This window comes from Tamandua tetradactyla, chromosome 23 (assembly GCF_023851605.1).
Source record: "Tamandua tetradactyla isolate mTamTet1 chromosome 23, mTamTet1.pri, whole genome shotgun sequence".
NCBI classification, from domain to species: Eukaryota; Metazoa; Chordata; class Mammalia; order Pilosa; family Myrmecophagidae; genus Tamandua; species Tamandua tetradactyla.
In genome coordinates this window covers 34675410-34698884 of record NC_135349.1, presented here as the reverse complement: position 1 = coordinate 34698884, position 23475 = coordinate 34675410, and the positions used below count along the sequence as shown (strand labels likewise).

Here is a 23475-nt window from a genome sequence, read left to right as displayed (position 1 = left end):
GATATTTTTCTTTTATACCCTATACCCTTTTATACCCTACTGTAAGTACAAACTTGTGGAGAGGTGACAACGAATATTCACCCTCAGGGACAGTAGGGCATGGTGCGGACTGTGGTGAATTAGCATGTGGGCATCTCGAGGACAAGCTACCACTCACCTCTGGCTCATGGTATTGCAAGAGTGAGGACTCAGAGTGGCTAGATCTTCAGTTCAGGGTGAGAAAGGAAAAACCTGATTTTATTTGCGTGTGAAATCCCTTTATTTTTAAACACTGGCAACAAATGCAAAACATTTTGTAACTCTATTGAGGAATAACATCGTGTAGACTGACAAAACCATGTCTGTCTAGAGTGTTAGATTTAGCTACCAGTTTGCATCTCTGCTGTTGATACCCAAAGGCGCTGTCATTTGCTAACAAGTGGTGATGGGGTGGTGCCCAACCTTCCAGCATCAGGAAGACTCTTAAGGAGCTGTCATCAGGGGCAGTGGCATGTTGGATTCAGCCCAGAACAGCTCTCGTGGGAGCTGACTATTAAATTTTCAGGAATTTTAAAGCTGGTTGTTAACCATTATTAAAAGTGAAATTATTAAAATTTACAATCAAATAAATTATATTAAAAACAAAAGTAATAGATACTTAAAACACATCGACTCCCAATTATTTTTACAACATTTTACAATGGTCTATGCCCTTGAGGTTAATTTGCATCTATTGTATCCATATGGTGGAGATACTATCTAGGGACTCTGCTTTCGCTGATGTCATGTTGGTCACTAGAAATCAATCATGGGGAGAGTATTCACACCAGGTAAATTGGCAAATACAACATATCAGGGCTTGAGTTATTGTTTTGCTGATTGTCTACGCTTAAGACAGTGACCGAGAAACTGTTCTTGATGCAGATTAGGCTTAAAAGTGCATTGCATTGGTAGCCATTGCATTGTGAATAGCATAAAAAATTGAGGAAATTTTCTTTCAGTGTTCAAAAACTGTTATGCAGCTCAGCACTCACATCATGGACAAACACGTCAACACATGTGTCTGTGTTATTTCAGTTTCTTCTCCCTCTTTAATGTCAGTGAAAATATCAACAAACATGTACGTCAGAACTACACCCAGAGAGCTGGTTGTTCTCCATTTATGAGGACACTGCTAGTTAGAGATTGGTGCTCCGGCATCTGCATTATCTGGCCTGCTCATCAACCTAAGAAGAAACAGAGCTGGCCCCTTTTCTTGTTAGCAGTAAGGTTTAGGATGAACATGCATATTTTAATCTGGTTAGTTGATTCATGAACTCTCTTATATTTCATCATTCAACATCCATTTTGAGCCAGGCGCAGTTCTAGGCTCTGGGGAATCAGTGGAGAACAAGACAGTTATAGTTATACCCACATGTGACCTTTCTAGTGAAAGACACATTAAGTTAGTCATTATTCAAGTAATTGATGATTGAGTACAGTGGCTAATACCTGTTGATCACTTACTAGGTGCCAGGCTTATCAAAAACACGTTACACATTCATTCCTCCTAACAACTCTACATGGTAAGTCCTATTTTTTGTCTCTCTTAATCAGATGAGAAAAACCAAGTACCTTCAGATATAGCAGATAAAAATGCCAGATGTAAAATAACCTCAAGAGCACAGATCATCGTAAAATTTAGTAAAAATCATTATGAAAATGATGTTTTTGGTATTATAACCTTTTTAAGAATATAATTTATTTAATTGTAAACATTGCATTTTGACATACACATGCTAAAGGATTATGAGTTATTTATCAGAAACTAAAATTTAACTGAGTATCCTGTATTTTATCTAACCACCTTGTTAAGTAACTCACCCAAGTCCACACAGCTAGTAAGTGGCAGTGGGGATTTGCACACAGGTTATCTGGTCCCAGAGCCCACCTCTTTCCCACACCACCACACTATGTTGGTAGCTAATGAAAAATGTTGGAGTTACCCAAATCAAACGTGTGTGAAGGGTGCCGGTTTGTAGGCTCTGCCATAGAATAGGTGGAATGACGGGCTGCTGGCCGTGGTGCTGACCCAATGCTCCTGTCATGTCCTGACTGACTTTCCCCAACTCCCCATATCCAGGCAGCCATGGAAAATCACCTGGAGCAGCGCTTGTATGAGCCCCAGAAGCTACTGGAAGACCTGAGGGAAACAGATGCTCAGCAATTCCACACTGCCATGAAATGCCTCTTAGGAGACAAGAAGGACCTCTTGGTGAGGTGTTCCTGGCATCCTGGGGACAGGGAAATCAGGGCCAGTTGACATTTTTTTTGAGTCAAATCAAATTGAGCCTGCCTCAAGCCTTGGCCCTTTTTAATCTTTTCCTGACCCCTTTCTCCCTCCTACCAACCTTTTGGGGCCTAGACTCTCACTTTCCCCCAAGCTCAGATGAAGAACTTTACAATTCATATTCGTATGGGTACTAAGAAGTGCGAGAAGGGGAGCTGAGCATTCTCCCAACAGTTTTGTTCAGTAGACATCCAGGAAGGATTGCTGTGCATCAGTGGGAGCTGGGTTCAGAGATGAAAGACTGCCCCTGCACTCAAGGAGTTTCTAGTCTGGAGGAGAGACATAATTTCCACAAAATGAGGATAATGGTGTGAGAACTGCACAAAGCAAGGTTTTGAAACCCAGAATGTCCTTGGGTTGCAGAAGGGTAAAGTTTGCTGTTTTCTTCGTGGAAGACAGTTTAGTGTGGAGGTGTATTTCCAAAAGCATTGAACCATTTAACCATTTCAATAATTATGCATTTATTAGAATATCTATTATTAAATTATAATGAACATGTCAAACCCATGGTAGGAATCTGTTTCCTTTTGAAATAAATTCAAGCTGAAAAAAGAGTCAGTTGAAAGGAAAAGATGAAGTAAATATTAGTAAGGGTGGTACAAAGATACAGTCAAGATGGAGATGATGGTCTATGGAAATGGTATTGATTGATGTTTAGTGATGTTTTACTTCGTTAAATATCCAGTATAATTCCAAGGGAGGGGTCAGCCAACTTTTTCTATAAAGGGCCAGGTAGTAAATATTTTAGACTTTGTGGGCCATACAGTCTCTGTCTCAACTACTCAAATCTGCTATTGTAGCACAAAAGCAGCCATAAATGATAGGTAATCAAATAAGCATGACTGTGTTCCAGTAAAACTTTGTTTACAAAAACAGGTGGTAGGCCAAATTCGGTCTGTGGACCATCGTTTGCTGACCACTGTTCTGTTGGCTCATTGACTCTTCATCAGGCCCTTTGAAAGAAGGATAATAGTCTTACCATTTCGTTATTCAGATGAGGAAGCTGGGCTTGGAGAGATTGACTGAATATCCTCAGGTTACACAGATTGGAAACGGTAAAGCTGGGATTGGGACCTGGGCCTCTTACTGCTCTCACGAGCCTCTCTAACATCTGGTAGAGCCCAGAGACCCTTCTCAGAATAATATTTTGAAATCTATAAAATAAAATACATAAGATTACAAAGGAAGCTACTTATATTGAAAGGTTGAAAAACATTCGTCAAAATAAATGAGACAGGGTGGGCCATGGTGGCTCAGCAGGCAAGAATACTTGCCTGCCATGCCAGAGGACCTGGGTTTGATTCCCGGTGCCTGCCCATGTAAAATAAAATAAAATAAAATAAATGAAACAAACTTAGGAATAGTAATTTTATGTAATAACTTATACTTTAACATGTTACATGAGATTTAGCAGCAGTTTTAGTAACTTCTGTGATTTTAAGGAATTTTTGAGGGCAAACAAGATGTCAAGGCATCTGCAACAACTTATATATTTTACAAAAGTATCTATAATATCTATTTATGACAAAATCAAAGGTCCTGCAATGACTGCTTGGCTTTTTTCCTGTGTCCATCATTGAGAAAAATGCTCAAGGTCAGTTCCATGTTAGTGAAAATAAAGGTGCTGTTTTTTTCCAATGTTGACGGAAGCCCTAAATTCTATCCGCAGACCTCTGCTTAGGAACCTCTAAGTTGCATTTTTAGCCACTACACTGTTTAGCCATCTACAGTAAATGACTAAAGTTGGGAAACCCTCAACAGTGGTTGAATGTGAGGGTTTAGGTGCAATCTGACTTGTTTCAAACCCTGGTTCCATGAACAACCAGTTGTGTGTGATAGGATAGGTTTTTTATCCTCTCTAAGTTTTATTGTCATCACCTGAGTTATTCAGACAATCACAGCATATAACATTTAGTGGGTGATTGCTAAGTACCAGGCATTTTATGTTCCTTATCTCATTGAGTTCTTAGACAAATCTAAGGATTGGGCACTAATTTTATCTCCGTTTTGCAGAGGCAATTGAGGTTTCAAAAGAATAAGGAATTTGCCCAAGTACACACACATACGAAGTTTGCACCTAAGAATGTCTGACCTTAGGATCGAAAATTTTTTTTTTTATTAGAACAGTTGTAGGTTGACAAAAATATCATTCAGGAAGTACAAAGTTCTCGTATACACCTGTCTCACACGCAGTTTTCCCTATTAACATTTTGCAGTAGTGTGGTAGCTTTGTTACGATTTATGAAACACTAATATCGTAATTGTGGTATTAACTTTAGCCCAGTTTACGCTGTGTTGTACAGTTCTATGGGATTTATGTGTCTGTGGCAACTTGCATGCAATCTAAAATTTCCCTTTTTTCTCTTTTCCAATATACAATTCAGTGATGTTAATTATATACACAGACTTGTGCCTCCACCTCCATCATCCATTGCCAAAATTTTCTATCACCCTAAATGGAAACTCCACACCAATGTAAACGCCTCATTCCTCTCCCAGACCTGGTTACTGGTAAACTGTATTCTAGATTCTTACTTCCTGAATAGGTTTACTTCTATAGAGGGAGTTTGTGAGGTAGGAGGGGATCACAGAGGACTCACCAAGGAAGTGACAGTTGAGCTTGCTCTTAAAAAATGAGCTGGATTTCTGTCGTAGAAGGAGGTGGGAAGGACATTCCAACCAGAACAACAGCACTAGGTGCAAGAGTCACGGTGTGCCTGGAGAGTGAGGGACCCCCTAGTGTGGGTGGAGCAGGCGAAGGCCTTGATTTCATTCTGTAAGTTTCGACATAGCCATATAGTGTTGAACAGTGATCCTGAATCTTTCCACTGCTGCTGAGTGTGGTCCCTCCAAGGGCTTTCCAATCCATAGGCAGCTCTCAGTACAATCTTAGTTTCTCTTCTTCTTTAGGAACTGGGGGACATCATCATCGACTTGGGAGAGATTCGGGAACGAGCTTTGCAGAGCCCTGGAGTGAACCGCAGCCTGTTTCTCATCACGCTTGAGAGGTGTTTCCGGGTGCTGAACCCCCTGGAGTGTGTGGAGATCCTGGGTAGGATGCTGAGAGGGTCAGCGGGCCGTTTTCTCCAGCCGGACGTCACTCAGAGGCTCCCCCGGGACCTGCGTGAGGATGCCTTTAAAAACCTGTGAGTGGTTCCTCTCAATCCTCTAGTTCACACTGTCCCTCAGAGGCTGCCGTGAGAGTGCAAGGAGGTGATGTACGGCAGATGGGAGAAGGTAGGTGGGTCAGGCTGAGATGTTAGGTGTGGATCAGAAGCTTAAAGTCTGGGCGGTTTGATTAAAATGCTGTCTCCCAAACTATTCGAGTACCATCCTCTCAATTTTTGCCATGTCTATCACACTACCTGTTTATTATCTACTTAGTGTTTGCCTTTATACCAACGCGTTCTTTTACTTAAAAAACACTTATTTTAAAAGTAAAATTGATGTCATTACTGTCAACAGGGAACCAGTATCCTCTGTCTTAAGTAAAAGTAACCATAAAAATAAATGCAATGAAAGCAAAACACTGTTACTCGATCCTAGCTAGATATGCTGCTTCCTATGGCTGTGAGCCTATGGTCTGTTCTCATGGTTAAAAAAGATGACATGTTAAAAACCCACTGGCACTAAGTTGAGATTTTCTGGAAAGCAGAAAGTTTGACAGTTGTCAAAATCAATTGGCCATAGGTGTGTGGGTTTATTTCTGAACTCTCCATTCTGTTCCTTTGGTCTGTCTGTCCTCAGTTCCCTTCTTCTACTAATTATAACTCTTTAGAGTCCTGAAAGCAATTTAAATATGATTTAGAAGAAGGAACATTTTGATATGGATGATAGTGAGTTGGGAGATTCCATTATCATTTTTTTTTTTTGTGCAGCCAACCCACTGCTGGACAAACACTCCAGACAATTATTGCTATTGCTCAGACAATATACTGACCTCACCTTGTCTCCAAGGTGTCTGTTTTCTGGCCAAGCTATCTATTTCATAAAACACCTTTGCTCGCAGTCATTATATAATCTCCTCTTAATTTTAACCTCCCCCACCCTTATTTACTTAGGAGAGAACATAATTGGAAGAGGCAGTCTGTGGGCCAGAACCCATCTGATTGTAAGTGATCAAAAACCCAATCATACTGGCTTGAGCCTTAAAGACTATTATTGGATCATGTAATAGAATAGTTGAGGTGTAGGTCTGACTTCAGGCATGGCTGGACCCAGGGGCTCATCCGGAATTCCTCTAGCTCTTTATTTCTCACTTCCACCCTCCTCTGGGTTGGCCTCATACTCAGGTGGTCCCTCTCAATGCAGTAGCACTGGCACTTCCAGGCCAAGTTCAGGGAAGACAAACAGCATCTCTTTCTAACAGTTCCAAACAAAGTCTTAGACAAGATTCTCTTTGGTTAGGCCAGAATCATCTGTCCATCCTTGAGCCAATCGCTATTACTAGGGAATTAATAAAGTGAATGGCTTACATGGACCAAGAATGAGAGAAGCATGCTTTCTCCAAGAAAAACTGAGATTCTGTAAAGAGAAAAAGGAGGATGGATATTGGGGACAAGAAATCCCATGGATGTCCTCCACAAAACCCACATTTCTACGGGGTCTGAATAAGAACCAGAGGAAAGGTTTCAAGCCTGGCAGATGGGAAGACAATAGAATAAGACAGATGCAACATGGCCTGACTCCAGATTCCCAGTTCTTGAGTGGGGGTTCTGAATATGCCCTCATTTCCAAAGAAGCCATCCTAATGAACATCATCTAATCCAACTTCTTTTCACAGACAGGGAAACTGAGGCCAGGAGAGGGGTGGGCATCTCTGAGGTGATTCTATGGGACTCAACTTAATCTAACTTAATGCCAATCTCCTGAATCCCAACTCTGTCCTCTTCCTACTATACCCTACCTCCCTCTTCTCCTTGTGAGGATGATGCTGTTAATCCCAGCCTCATTTTTCAGATGAGGAAATTGAGGCATGGAAAGATGAAATAACTTGCCTTTGGTCAGACTACTAGGAAATAATAGAATGATGGAGGCAGGCGTTTTGCAGATGGGAACACTCCCTTCAATGATGTTTGCCATTTTAACTTTTTTTGGAAGAAACCTATCTGTTCCCTGCCCCTGCCCTTTCACCTACTCTTGCTCTTACACACCTCGAAAAATGAGACAGAAGAGATGAAACTGGGTTTAAGAGAAAGATGACCTATTCACATGTGAAACGGCTGGTGGTGGCGGTGGCGGGAGGGATGCACTTTAAGTTTCGACAGGGTTGGGAGGATTGGTCATTCATTGAATTGATTTTCAGTGGTGGGCAGAGTTGGGGTGAGGGAAGGCTTCTAGGACCAGGAGACCCAGCTGAGTTTTGAAGCTTGAACCCAAGGGGTCATCAGCACCAAATGCTGTGGAAAAGTCAGGTCATATTTGGACCGAATGAGACCCCTGGATGTGACAACAAGTAGGTCCTTGATGGCTTGGGCCATAAGGAGCTGAGTGGTGGAGAAACCAGATGACGGTGGCTTAAAAAGTGACTAGGAGTGGGGACTTGGAAGAAGATATACGGGTCACTCTTTGGAAGGTGTCTAGCTGTGAAGGGGAAGAGAGAACAGTGGGAAAAGACCTACAGAGAGCAATGGAGTGGGGACATTTGGAAGGCGTGCAGGTGTTTTGATTCCCTTTAAAAGGTGGCCTCCACCTCTTGGTTCCCTAATCGGTACCGTGCTGGTGTCATTTAGATCCACAGTCTTCAAAGATGTCTACGACCAAACCTCGGCTCATTCCCAGAGAGCCCTGTACTCCTGGATGACAGGGATTTTGCAGCTGTCCTCCAATACCACCGGTGAGCCTGTGCTTTGGGCTGGGATCCCTCTTTGGGTGACATCCTTTGTGCTTCAACTCTGAGAACAAGGGTTTCATGTCTTTGTCTCTTACGATTTTTACTTTGCCTTCTTCCAAAAAGGATTTGAGGTGGTTTATGGGTTAACACATATTTCAAGTTTCTAGATGATTATTTAGTAACTAATTGAACTAAAAACTATATTGTGTAGTACCAAGTATAAAAAAATCTGCATTTCTTATAAGCCCCCAGATGCTGCTACTGCTGCTGGCCCAGAGACCACACTACTGAGAGCAAAACCTCAGGTGGTAGCATCTGTGATTGCCTAGAGGCAGCATTCATGAATGTAGGCAGGAGGTCCTGACATCAAGATGCTTTAGTGTGAAGGCTTTTATATTAATTAATATATTAATATTTATTTATTTATCGTAGATGACTCTGTTTCATGGGTCAGTGCCGAAAACTTATGGATTTTGGGCAGATATATGGTTCACCTCTCATTTGAAGAAATTATGAAAATTAGTCCTACAGAAGTAAGTTGAAAAGTATATATATTCCCATTACTAACAGGGTCAGGTGTATTTAGTCCAAACTTCTAATGTTCAGCCAGGCAGTCAAGGTGCCCTGGAAATTGTACACCCACCTGAGTCCAATATATTTTGAACCTCTATAGAAAATTCTTGACCTCAGGTGGTCAATCACAAGATTGTGTTCTAGTGTAGAAGTACTGAGAATGGAAAAAGAAGTCTGGACAACTAAGGGAGCTCTGATGTGAACAAACATGATATAAAGGGAATGTTGGCTATGAATCAAAAATCATTTAAGGGTATTTTTGTACTCACGAGAGGCCAAGGACAATAACTATAGAGTTTCGGGTCCTTGAAAGCATGAACCCAAAGCAAAAGCAACATGAATTAATAGCTATTCTATTTATAGTTACTTCTGCTAATAGTTTAGCACGGGAAACAATTAGATTTTAACTCTAGAGTTTACAGTGGAGAAATGCACATGTTCTAAAGTTACTTAGCTCTTTGGTCATTCTGTTTCTCTCCTTCTCCTGATGGTGACCCAATGACCCTAAAATCCCTAGGGCATAATGATTCTGAAATGCAGCCTCCAAAGAATGCTGCTAATAGCAAGGCATTCACAAAGAGTCTTGTGGGGCTTGCCTCCAATTTTTTATTATGTATGCCTTGACTTTCACCTGGCCAGTGGATGAAGAGTTTGTATCAAGTGACTGAATGTTTTTGAGGACCAGTTGACTCAACAGTGTCTGGTTATAGACAGAACTGGTGCCTATCTTTCACCCAGTTGACTGAAAGCACTTCAGATGTCTTCCCATTTTTATAATGCTCAATCCTAGTGTTAATCCTCCATTTTACTTTCCCAATGTTGAGTGACTTTCAGGAAGTAGAAAGAAGGAAATTCTTAGGGATTGGGAAAAATGTCTAGGACCTAGAGGCAATTTTTTCTTCATTTCAAAATGTAGAGCAGGGAGGTAAAGCCAAAGAACCAACACTATGAGGAAATTTTATGTGGACAAGCAGAACTATCCTCAAGGGGTTTACTTTAGGAGCCCCTTCAAACATAGAATAACATTACACCAAAGTATATATAATGCCGCCTGCCATGCGGGAGACCCGGGTTTGATTCCCGGCCTATGCACTTCGCAAAAAAACAAACCAACCAACAAAAACAAGCAAATAAAAATTCAACAAATGGTGCTGCAATAATGAGATACTCACATGGAAAAAGAATGAAATGTGACCCTGCCATATAGCATACAAAAGAAAAAAAAAATTAAAAAAAATACATAATACAAAATTTGGTAGAAATACAAAGGAAAATAGACATGAACCCTAGAATAGTAGAGACCCTCAGTATGACTTCCTTGAGCATTCAGGAAGAAAGTAAACAATATGGAGACTATGAATGACATATTTAATAAAGTTGATTATACAAATGTATGTATACATATATATACATATTGTATGCCAAACTTTGTGCATTACAAAGAGGACACACCCTCTTTTCCATCACCTGAGGGCCATTTACAGATTCTCTCATTTGTTGAAAAAAACCTGATTCCCTAAAAGCAGAACTTTCACGGACCACATTCTGTGACCCCAATAAAACAAATATAGAAATAAATTTGCAAATATTAGCTTTAGAAGAGTTCATCTGCTTAGATATTTAAAAAGAATAACTTCCTAGATAAGAGTTGGGCTGAAAAGAAACCAAGATAGCAGTTACAATCATTAAGGAGTCAGTGCCAATGCGAACCCAACATATCCAGGTGTCTGGGGTGGGACATAGCACAGATCTCCAGGCTGGGGTTGCACTGGACCACTTCAGCCCTCCTCACTGATCTTCTCATCCCTGCTGGACAGATTGGGCTGTTTATCAGCTACGACAATGCCACCAAGCAGCTGGACACGGTTTATGATATCACACCGGAATTGGCCCAGGCGTTTCTGGAGAAGATTGGCTCTTCCAACTTTGACATGAGAAATACCTCAACCATCCACAGGCAAGGACTCTAGGCTCTGGAGCCTTCAGGTTCTTTCCCAAGATGCAATCTAAGCACCAGCTTCCTCTGAGCAGCAAAAGACCCTGGGAAGGGAGGGAGGAGAGTGGCTGGTCCATCTCCTTGAATAGACCTACATCTCTCTGTGCATCTGAGGGAAGGTGTTTCCCCAAGGAGGCATCACCCTTTGAAAGGGTTATGAATTGGGGAAGGGAACAAATGCTTTCTGAGTATCTCTTATGTGCTAGTTATTTTATACAACCTTAGCAAGTGCCAAGATGCTAGCGCAAATGCTCAGTACTTGGCCCATTTCAGGATGAATGGGTGTGCTTCCATTGGATTGGGTCAAGTGTTGGAAATAGCTTGTGGGCCCCCATATTGTGAACCCCTTATTCTCTAGGCCTTCAGGTGGGGAGCCCCTGGATAAGAGGTTGTAACGATTCCCAGGAGCTTTTTCCAGTAAGAGAGGACAAGGAGCTTTGAGCCTGATGACCTCAGAAAGGGCAGATGTCAAGTTTGGAATGTCAGGGGAGGGAACCTGCCATGGGGAGGGGTGGCAAGCCCTCTTCTCTCCATCTCTAGGAGAGCTTACTATCACAGTGTTTCCTCTGACATCTCCATATTGCTTTAAATTCTTTCATATAGGCCACTTTTTAAAGAACGTACTCATATGAGACTACTACACAGTTTTCCCTCATCACTTGTGATTTTCACCCATTAGCAGTACTCCCATTTCTCAGTGGTTGCACAAAAACAGCATGCACGTGGAGACAGACTTCCTGGGTTCACTCCTGGCTCTGCCGCTTAGGTGTTATGTGACCTTGGCATGTTGCTTCACCCCTCTGTGCCTCCATTCATCTGTAAAATAGGAGATAATAATCTGCTGACCTCGATGAGGCCCTTGTAAGGTTTAAATACACCCATCATGTAGCAAGTGCTCGAGAAAGATTGCTTTTAAGCTGATTATTACTGTTGTCTTCATTTTCCCCGAGTCTTCTTTTCTTAGGGTTAAGCACATCCCCCTTTCCTATCTGATGCATTTTTTGAGCACTTTGCTGACTTGGTTGTTCTCCTATGGATATGCCTGAATGTGTCAATGTCTTTCTGAGAGCATGGCTGACCAGTTGAGTTCATACTCAAGTATGAGTTCATACTAACTCTAGGAGCCTCCATTAATGAATGAGTGCTTTGTGTCCACCAAGCATTATGCTAATCCGTTGACATGTCTCTTTGTTACTGGACAAAGGCTGTGGATTCTTTTGCTTGACATGCTCAATAACCAATTCCTGAGACACTGGGGTTCTCAACGAGAAAAAGAGTTTATTACTAGGCACGTAGTAGGAGAGGAGATGGCCTTGTGGCCCAAAATCTGTCTCCCTGAATTATAGTAAATTCTGATAGTTTTATTAGAGAAAAAGATGGGCAGGGTTTAAGATAATGAATACAGTGGCTCCAGATGATATAATTAGAGGTGATCTAATTATTGAGCATGTGCAGATTACAAGCTTAGTCAGAAGGGATGTAAGAAAATGGTGGAATGCAGTATAGATGACTTGTTGTCAAAGTCTAAGCTACTGTGCATGTCAGGTGGGCCCACTTTGGTTAGGTCCAGTTTTGGTTATCAAGATATCTTTGGACTTCGGGTGGGTTAGTTCTGGGCTGACCCAGGACCCTTCATTAATAAACCTTAGAGGCTGTCTTTGGTGATTACAAGACTCTGAAGTTGAAAAACTGGATATCTGGGCACAAATGAAGGTTCGTTATAAGGTTTTTACAATTACCAGGGCAGAAGATAAAGGCTATGCAGTCATTATCAGAGATCAAGGCAGGTGGATTACAATTTAGAGGTTTCAGGAATTTCCCTCTGTCTAGTCCAATTTTCCAGAAAGGAAAAAAAGAATATCTATATAAAGATTTAGTATTCAAAATCATCCCTTAAATCCTGATTTCTCAGTTCATCCTATTTGACTCTCGTTTGCAATATCTGGTGAAACTTGCATAAGAGTTACCCCTAGAATGACCTCTTGACTTGGTTTGAAATCTCTTAGCTATTGAAATTCTATTTCTTTTTGCGTTTTTGGTCAGTTCATCCATGATGCTAGGCCAGGCTCATCCTTGGAACTTAAATCTCATGAGGCCAGGGCCAGGTTTACACCCCTGGAAATTATGTCCCACATAGTGGGGAAGGCCAGAGTTCGACTTAAAGAGAGATCACATTTGAGCAATAGCAGAGATTTTCTAGAGATGACTCTTAGGCACTAATCATAAGTAGGTTCTGTTTACTATTACAGAAATAAGTTTCATAGGGGTAAGCCTCAAAATAAGCCTTTAATAAGCCTTTAATAAATAAGCCTTTAATAAGCCTTGGCTTATTAAATTGAGGGCGCCTCTTGCTTAAGAAAATGTCAGGAATTCCCCAGGTGGGGAAGTTCAATAGTTCTATTTTTCCCAGTCCCTCAAGGGACTTTGCAAACACTACTTCATTTTCTGCCCCAAATACTCTGAAATGCATCATGGTATAACATTGACTTGTATAGAATATTAATATTTTATTCCTTATTCTAGGTTCTATATCAAATAAAGCTGAATTAGGGTGTTTAAAAAACTGACTATATAGATTAACTTAGTGTGCTACAGAAAATTTAAATTTTGGAGGGAATAAACATTTTTCTTTTTATTTCATACAAAAGTTAAAGTTTAAAATACACACGATATTATTTTTTAACTTTGTATATTGGCTTACCTTAGTTTTAACTAGATCAGTTTTGTCATATCTTTAATCAGCATTTGATCTTTCTCAGTTTTTTTTTTTTCATCAGTTGCTGTGTGGACTTTATGCTGACTTTCAGAGCTGGGTAACTAATTCTGAATCTCAGGTGTCACACAGATAGTTAAAGTTCCAGGGAACTATTAGGTTATACAAGGAGTGAAGCATTTAGGAATTCAGAGATAACAGTGAAAGCTTACAATCTAAGCTTTAATTTTTATAGGCATTTAAAAATAAGCTACTTTCAGAAATAAAAACATGACAGTTGTTTTATATTAACAAAACATAGCAGAGGTTTTGTTGTTTCACTTTTCCACATTTACCATAGTTATGTTAATTAACGGATAAAATATATAATTTGTATATTTGTCCTGTCTTTTACACAAGTCTTTCCTTGTTACAGATGGAGCTCTGACCAATAGCTGACAGTGTATACTTTTAGAGAAGCATTAGAGCAAAGCAGTGCAAGTGATGATTTGGCTGTTTCTATGATCTGTAGCTTTTTAAGAATAACTAAAACCATGACTAACAACACCATACCATTGCTTAATATCATGCAGGTTAGTGTCAGGATATAACGTGGACAGTGAGAACATTGTCAAATTTTTAGGACTTTTAAAGAGTCTCTAAATATATGAGTAGTATTATTTTACCTATACAAATCTAACCAGCAAGAAGATAGAACATCCCTTTTAAACACTATAATACTTCCCAAATACCTCCTATGCAATAGATTAAACTATTTTAGCACCTTACTTTTACAAGGTGAAAGAACAGTTTTCTCTTAACAGTGAGAAGACTTGTCTTCTGAAATAAAGGATAAGGCCAATATAAACATTAACAAGGATTTTATTCTGATGTAAAAATCTTTGTTTTCTAAACAGAGTACTCGGATGATTAAGAAAAACTTTTTTTTTTTTTTTGCAAGCTTTATATTAAGAGCAGAGTAAAAATCTGTTCTAGTTTTCTAGCTGCTGGAATGCAATATACCAGAAACAGAATGGCTTATTTTAAAAAGCGGAATTCATTATGTTGCTAGTTTACAGTTCTAAGACTGTGAAAATATCCAAATTAAAGCAAAGCTATAGAAATGTCCTATATAAGGCATCCAGGGAAAGATACCTTGGTTCAAGAAGGCTGATGACATTCAAGATTTCTCTCTCAACTGGAAAGGCACATGGTGAACATGGTGGTGCCTGCTAGTTTTCTCTCCCAGGCTTCTTGTTTCATGTAGTTCACCCAGGGATGTTTTCCAAAGGTCTCTGGCTGCGTGGGCTCTCCTGGTTCTGGTGGCTCTAAAAAAGGGACTCTCTCCAAAATGCTTCTTCTTTTTAAAGGATTCCAGTAAAGTAATCAAAACCCGCCCAGATTGGGTGGAGTCACATCTACCTCTAATCAAAGGTTAATACCCACAGTTGGGTGAGTCACATCTCTGTGGAAATAATCTAATCAAGTTTCCAACCCACAGTACTGAATAGGGATTAAAAGAAATGGCTGCCTCCATGAGATGGGTTAGGACTAAAACATGGCTTTTATAGGGTACATGATCCCTTCAAACCAGCACACAGTCCATGTTATTTTGACAGGGGGAAAGCTAAATTTTAGTTTTGTATGAATACCCGACTTGACACTAAAGCTTTCTTTTTTGAAATATATGATAAACAGATTTATTAAATTTTGGTTGGCACTGACTGTGACAGACAATTCACTTTCATAGACTCCTTTTTCTTTTTTTACAACTCTCTGCATTCATTCAGAGCATATAGTCAACCATGACCATAACAGACAAAATTTACTTCCTCCAACTTTCTACTACTTTCTGTGTTCATTCAATGCTTGTAAGTTAGCAATGACTATAACAAATTCCATTTCACTAACTTTTTATCACCTGCCATATATATTCCATCTATAGTTTTTATTTATCCAGACAGCACATAATCAGGAATAAATTTGATAATCAATTCACAAAGCTTTTGAACCTGCATACTTCTTTCCAATAACAGTATTCATGAAGGGGAGAAGAGACAGAGATACCACAAAATAATGGAGAAAGGAAGAAATTTTTGCTTGGGTTTGGTACACAGCCGTGCATCTATATACTTTATACTGAGAACACACAAATGATTACTTTGCAATATGCCTAAAATCTCTCAGTCCAATTCAGCACTACCTTGAGAAAAGCCCTGAGTTTGAAATATAATCAACTTTTTGATATTTAAGGAATTTATATACAGAAAAAACTCAAACTTTTACATTATTTCCAACTGCTAAATAATACCAGGAATGTGTTAGTTCATAAAATTAAGTTATGGCTTCTAAAAAATAGTAATTCAGAGCTCTATTTAAGTGCTAGTTTCTTGTTAAAGGCCTTACAAATGTCATCTCTTCTATGACGTCCTCTTAGGTCTTTATATATCTGCTATTATCATCCTTTCAGCACTTTTGTTCCTTCATTCCTATTGTCTTACAGTACACTCTTGTACAAGTATATTCTAACTAGAATATAAACTCTTTGAAGCTAAGAATTAGGTTTTCTCTATTTGTGACAGCATTTACTAACAGAAATATTCTGATTGACATTAATAAAACCACTGCAAATTCAAATTCTTTCACATACTGAGATAACAAATGGCCAAGTAACCAAAAGCCAGATTCTTTGAAATCCAGATAATCAAGGTTATTAAAAAATCTATTTATATTTCTTACTAAACTTGACTGATTTCTTAAATGGATATGTTTTGAGCATTAGTATATGTTAGAATTTATTATACTTTATATGTATTATTATTACCAGATACATTTCTCAGTTTATGTAACTTATTTCTATCTAGTTAGGCTCTTTTAAGAGGAATTTTGAGAATGTATTTATAATACTAGCTTATTTTATCAGTAAGTTTATGTAAATTTAGGGAGTACATACCTAAGCAGAATAAAATCACATTTCTTCAATTCAAAATTTATCATAAACTTCCTTTTATTGGAGGTTGAAAACAATAAGTTCATAATATCTTGAAATACAAACAATCTCAAAGTACATTGACTATGTAATACTGGAAAGTATACTTGTTTAATTTGTCCCAAGCCTAAATCCAGGAAAACTTTTCCTTGTCTCTCAAAGATCTTTCAATTTATTTACTGAAAGTTGGTAATTAAATATTTTAGTTTCTCCTGTCTCAAGGATATTTATATTTTTATAACGATCTGATTCCTACAGTTACCATTGCAAAGGTACTGGAAAGAAATAATATTAACAAACATAGCCTATTCTGTAGCACTTTTTTTTTATGCTTACCATTTCTAATTCCCAGGCTCAGTAAAAAAGAATTCTAAACCACACCTCCCCATATCTTTCTGTGCCTAGACCTCCCCTTCCCATGACTGCTTTAGGTTGGACAGAAATAAACCAGGCTCTCTGAGCTTGGATTTGAAAGTTTTAGGTGAGGACCATGGGATTTTGAGAGTTCTTGTGCCCTTCTTTAACTATCTCCAATTGTTAGATTTACTTTAATGAAAGCTGTGACTAGGACTATTGGAAATGGTCTTTGTTTCTTCCAAAGGCAACCCTTTGGCAGTTTTCTGCTGCCTTAGGGAAATACCAGAGTAGTTTCTTTCTAATGTCCAGATTTGCTTACGGTAATTACAAAACTAAGGTTTTGAATCTTGCCATTCAGACAGTTTTTCTCTTTTTACTCTTTTACTTCAGAAGTACTAATTTATATAAAATTTATATAAAACCACCCATTTCTTTCTTAAGCAATTCCAGTACAGTTTTTAAAAAATAATTTTTGTTACTTTGTTATTACCATTCGAGGTATGAGAATAAACATTGAATAGGCAGACAGACAAACATAGAAAGTTAGTTACACAAGAAACAGAAACAAAGAAATACATTTGAGAGTGACAAATAAAGAATTGAATATATTGTCTCATCCCATTTTCACGTTTTGGCAGAACAATTTTTAACTGTAATATCTTTAATTCAATTGTTATGGTAATATTTTCATTTAAAATCATTTTGAGGCCAGCGTTTCTTATAGACTCGTAAATAAAATCTTTCCAATTTTCAATACAGCCCAAAGGTTCTTTTTAAAAAGAATTTCCATAATCAGTAACCAGTTAGGAACATTTGACCAATACAAATGCAGGAACATACCAATCAATAAGTTTAAACAGACACTTAACACTTATTATATTTAAGTAACACACCAATTAATAACTAGACTGAATATACCAACTAACAATTAAATAGGTATTAAATGCTTAACACACTGAATAACAATTAAACAAGCATTAACTTTTACTTTACCCAGGTAACACACCACCAGTACTTAAACAGGCCTACTTAATTTCATTAAATACCACTTAATTGTTGGATTACTCCATTTTTTAGGCGTGTACTCAACAGACAAATTTAGGTCAGGGCCTCAAACCCCGTGTAGTGTGGTTCCCAGAAGCAGATGTAGAGGTCAGAGCAAAGGGACTGTACTGGAAGTGTGACTCAGGCCCAGGCCAAGGAGACACAAACCGCCATGTTTACTCCCTCATCTACTGTTACCCTTATGACCCACTCACCCAGGCAGATGTCTGGACGTGAGACTGGAAACAGTTGTCTCTCTTTGAAGCCTTTTAAGGCACCAAAAGTCTCTGGAGTGGCGGCAGACCCGAGACCCCCCATGGCTGAGCCTCTAGACTAAATTCAGTCCAGTGGCCACAAAGGGCTCATTTACCTGGCTTACCTGCTCTGTTGGGGCTGGGAGCCTCGGACATTTGTCCAGTGGTTACTGGGCAAAGGCCTTGGATTCTTTTGCCCGATGCACTCAATAACCAATTCCTGAGACACTGGGGTTTCAAAGAAAGAAAGAGTTTATTACTAGGCGCTTTGTAGGAGAGCAGGTGGTCTAGTGGCCCAAAATCTGACTGTCTGAACTCCAGTAATTCTGATAGTTTTGTTAGAGAAAAGATGGGCAGGTTTTAAGATAATGAGCACAGGGAACCCAGATGATATTATTGAGATAATTTAATTATTGAGCATGCGCAGATTGATTACATGCTTAGTCACAGAACATATATAAGAAAATGGTAGAATGAGGTCTAGGTGATTTGTAGGTTCAAGTCTAAGCTACTGTGCATGTCAGGCGGGTCCATTTTGGTTAGATCCAGTCTTGGTCATCCAGACAACTGGACTTGGGGTGGGTTATTTCTGGGCTGACCCAAGACCTTTCATTAAACATTAGGGGCTGTCTTTAGTGATTACAAGACTCTAAAGTTGAAAAACTGGATAACTGGGCACAAGTGAAGGTTAGTCACAAGGTTTTTACAACCACAGGGGTAGAAGATAAAGGCTGCACAATCATTATCAGAGATCAAGGCAGCTCGATTACAATTCAGAGATTTCAGGAATTTCCCTCGGTCTACTCCAGTATACCAGAAAGCAAAAAGGAATGTCTGTATAATGATTCAGTTATCAAAATCATCCCTTAAATCCTGATTTCTTGGTTACGTCTTCTCATTTGACTCTCAAGATAATCTTCATCCCCTCATTCATCATATTCATTATGATGTACTGTGATGAACAAAGCAAACCTCCCTTTTATTAAAGATTCAGAGAGAGAGGGACACCCTGTACAGTTGTACATGGTGTGCATTGCACAATTGAGTGTAGCAAGCAATGCAACATTGCAGAGAAGTTACGTAACTCACTGGGGAGCTATGCTTCAAACCCCAGTTGACCTGCATCTGTGTTCCTCACTATTAGGTGTATTGTACCCAGCTAGACCAGGGTTCAAATCCCACCTCTGCCACCACGCTGTTCTGCCTCTTCTTTTTTTTTGCCTTCCAAAGTAAATCTGGATGGGTAGGTAGTAATGGCATCCTGGACATACATCTCTATCTCAGAGGATCCCTCAAAGTGGACAAGCCCCTTATCTGCATGTTGATAATGGAAGTTCTCTGTGACTAACTCAGCACCCCTCTTTCTGGTGCCCTTTACTGTCCTTGGAGGATGGGAGATGTGGTTGGATGTGCTAAGCCTCAGCTCCTTTTCTTGCCTTGGGCCAGTCACTTAATTTCTCTGAGTCTCAGTTCTCAGTTTGTCCTTCTGTGAAATGGGGGTAAGGGTTGTTGTGCTGGGATGATCCAGGGAAAGGACTCAGCACCATTGCCCGGAAGCAGCGGCTGCTTCGACCACGACCTCACTGGTTCTGACTGGGGCGGGGCCATGGCCTTGACCCCCCAGCCCTGCGCCCTGTCAGCCTCCCTTGTCTCCTCTCACAGGTTGGGGCTGCTGGTATGTTTCTACGACAACCTGGAGTTGCTGGATTCCACCATGGCCCAAGTCCTCCTTCATCAGATGATCAAGTGCAGCCACCTGAGGGGCTTCCAGGCTGGTGTTCAGAAGGTGCAAAGGGATGTGAGGCCCCGGGGTTTGCACCTTGGTTCCACCTGCCACAGAAATGGGAGAACAGCTTTGCCTGGCCTTTGAGAGGAAATGTGTAGGGTGGATTGGAATGTGAGTCCGGCCACAGCAGATGGGATCTCAAATACTGGGATGAGCTTAAAATGAGGAGAAATGACGGAAAACAGTATAGGAAAAAACCTCGGGTAATTAAAAAAATCCAACCCAAAGCAGCCATCTCAAGTTTTAATATGCATAACGATATTATGCATATTAAATGGGGCTCTTAAATGGAGATTCTGATTCAGTAGATTCTGGAGATTCTGTGATGGGGCTGAGACTCTGCGTTTTGAGCAAGCGTCTGGGTGGTGCTGAAGTTATATTGCAGAGAGCTGCAAGGAGATGAGCACCGTGGTTCTCGCCCCTGGCTTTGCAGTAGTTACACCATACGAGGTTCCACCCAGAGTTTCTGAGTATTGCTCGGGGTGTGGCCTGGGTGTGTGTGTTCTAAAAGCTCCCCGGGTGAGTCCAGGGCTGCAAACCCTGAATTACTGGATATTTACTGAGTTCCTAGACCAGGGTTCTGGACAAATGGGCAAATCCAAGCTGCCTCATTTTCCCTTCCCCCCCTTTGTAGCTCTCTCTTCTTCCTTCTCTCAAAGTCTCAATTCTACCCCCGCCATTACATCCTTTTGGTCTGTCTCATTTCATTTCTGCTGAAAAGATGACGTGACGGCAATATTAAAGACAACTTTGATAAATTATTGATAAAGCCGTCGCTAATTCCACAGTGACTTTTTATATATATATCCATGAAATCCTCAGTCACGTGTGACATTTGACATAATAGCTCTCTAGCTTGGTCGATGCATGTTTTTGTTTTCAAGGAAAAGAATCTTTCTCAGGAAAGCCCATGCAAAAATAAGAAAATAAATATATTTTATGGCCACAAGGGTAGCTGTGGCAACCCTGACTAGGAAGAAAGCCAGAGGCAATCGAGACAGAGAGAATGTGAGAGACTCCTTTTAGGCCAGTGGTTCTCCAAACTGAGGGTGCCCCAGGGTTACCCAGAAGGGTTGCTAAAATGGAGGTTACTGGGTTCTGTCTTCGATTCCCTAGTACTGGGCTGGGGCCTGAGAATTTGCGCTTCCAACAAGTTCCCAGGTATGCTGATGCTGCAGGATTGAGGTCCACACTTTGACACCTGCTGCTGACGCCCCTGTTTTGCTTTACAGACGTGGTAGGGGAAAGGGATTTGCTGAATTCAGAGAACCCCAGGGCTGCGACGGTTAAATGTCTTCTACTTCACTCTTCTGCCCCCTAGTGGCTATTCCAGTATTGCCTCGAACGGAACAGAATGGCTACATTGCTCATACAAAATCAGCTGTTAAAACGTGACCTATTGTGGTCAGGTTTGGCACAGAGCTCATGCTATAATAGTCAGATTTATCACCGGAAACAGTTGGAAATTATTTGTGACTATAACCAGGCAGGCATATTATAAAACAATTATCATTAAGGTGATTATAGAAACACGCAAACGTGTTTAAGAGGTAATTTTAAGTGAATAATGTAGAATGGAAAATTTCATTTCCCTTCCTATTACAGCTATGTAAAAAGTACATACGCTTTCTGTCAGCCTAAAATGTTTTGGAAGCATACCCAACCAATTGCTAATTGTAGCTATTTGTGTGTAATAAGATGGTTTGGAGTCTTTTAGTTTCTTGTACTGTTGAGAATTCCTTTTACGCAGATTAATTATTATCATGAAGAAATTGGATATTTCATGCATGAAAAACAACCATGCGTGTGGATATAGAGTTCAAAGTCACAAAAGGAAAGTAGATACCATGATAGTGTGTGTGGTCAGGCTGTGGGTGAAGCGAACAGAATCTCCTTCTGCCAGACTTTAAAGTCGACTCAGTAACACATTGGTGTTTAAACGAAGCACAATGTGAATTTGTGGCTGATTAAAGGCGAGGTGGGGGGACTTGGTTTCCAGGGGCGTGTTCACAGCCTGGGCTGGAAGGGGCCTCTCCCTCTTGTCTCTGGGCCCAGAGTCTTTCACGGGCAAGATGGGGGGAGAGTGTTGCAGGGGGCTGCAGTCAGGGAGCAACCCCCTGGGTGTCTGTGGACCCTCATTCTCAGCTTGCTCCCTTTCCAGCTCAAAGCTGACCTCCTGGACATTGCCATGGAGAACCACACCCTCGAGGAGACGCTGGGCTCTTTGTCGGATGCGGTGGTGGGTTTGACCTACAGCCAACTGGAGTCCCTGTCCCCTGAGGCTGTGCACAATGCCATCTCCACTCTCAACCAGGTCTCCGGCTGGGCCAAGAGCCAGATCATCCTCTTGTCAGCCAAATACTTGGCTCAGGAGAAGGTCAGTTGGAGCTTCTAACTCTTCTTTAATTGCTCGAGACCCAAGTCCAGTTATATGCGCAAAGCAGGGGCTCCCCAGTTAGTAGGAGGAGAGTAACGAGCAGGACTGGCTGGTTCAGATCCTCACTCGGCCAGCTGTGTGTCACTGGGCAGTTTGCTTGACTTCTCGTGGCCTCAGTTTCCCCATCTGTAAAATGAGGATAACAATAGTACTTCACCCATAGATTGTTGCAAGGATGATGCAAGTTCGTATACATATAGAGGTTGGGACGACTCTCATTTCATTGAGAATATGAGCTCAACAAGTGTTAGCTTTCACTGAGTTGTTGATGGAAGTGTGGGATCTACCTCAGAATTTTCTTGCTTGTTGAGGCTGCTAATACGTCCCTCATCCTGGAATCAGAGATGATGCCATTTTATTCTAGTCTTGGGCTGCAGGGAAGGAATTGTCACTGCAGAAATTTCCATTTGGAGGGGGTAGGAGCTGTAATCCATGATCTAGTTGCTTCTGGGAGTGGGAAATGGATCTTCTTCCTGGGAAATTAGTCTCCTGTGCTGCGAGTTAAAAGGGCCCTAGGCTCCAGCAATTTGAGCCTTAAACTTTTTTTTTGTTATTTTAATTACCGTGTCAATACCATGCCATTAAGGGAGAACAAGATTAAATCCCTTTATATCCCTTCAGCTCCAATTACCCAATCTCTGCCCTATTTCTAACTTCTGATGACCTCTGTTCTTAACTGAAATTCTCCAAGTTCATTCATTAATGTTAGTTCATATCAGTGGGACCATACAGTATTTGTCCTTTTGTTTCTGGCTAATCTCATTCAGTATATTGTCCTCAAGGTCCATCCATGTTGTTGCATGCTTCCTGACTTTATTCTGTCTTACAGCTGCATAATATTCCATTGTATGTATATACTACAGCTTGTTTAGCCACTCGTCTGTTGATGGACATTTGGGCTGTTTCCTTCTCTTGGCAACTGTAAATAATGGTGCTATAAACATTGGTGTGCAAATGTCCATTTGTGTCCTTGCCCTCGTGTCCTCTGAGTACCTGGTAATGGTATTGCTGGGTCATATGAGCCTTAAACTTTTCGATATCCGCTTTCTCAGTTCACATTAGTAGCCACTTCTGAGGATGTAAACTGCCTATGAGGATTGGATTGGGACCATTTCCAGCATGGTGATAATAATAAATATTTATTAAACACTTGGTGTGTGTCAGGTTCAGTTCCAACTGCTTCAAGAATGTAATCTTCCCAGCAAC

At 40.5% G+C, this 23475-nt stretch overlaps 1 protein-coding gene across 1 annotated transcript in view; it reads left to right on the top strand.

Annotated features, from left to right (window-relative positions):
* OTOA (otoancorin) overlaps positions 1–23475 on the top strand; it is a 67699-nt gene that overhangs the window by 5272 nt on the left and 38952 nt on the right. Inside the window, 8 exon segments of the mRNA XM_077141562.1 lie at positions 2102–2233; positions 5219–5454; positions 8041–8144; positions 8574–8674; positions 10532–10700; positions 10825–10831; positions 19709–19832; positions 21994–22209. Of these exon segments, the coding sequence (XP_076997677.1) occupies positions 2102–2233; positions 5219–5454; positions 8041–8144; positions 8574–8674; positions 10532–10700; positions 10825–10831; positions 19709–19832; positions 21994–22209 (1089 nt within the window).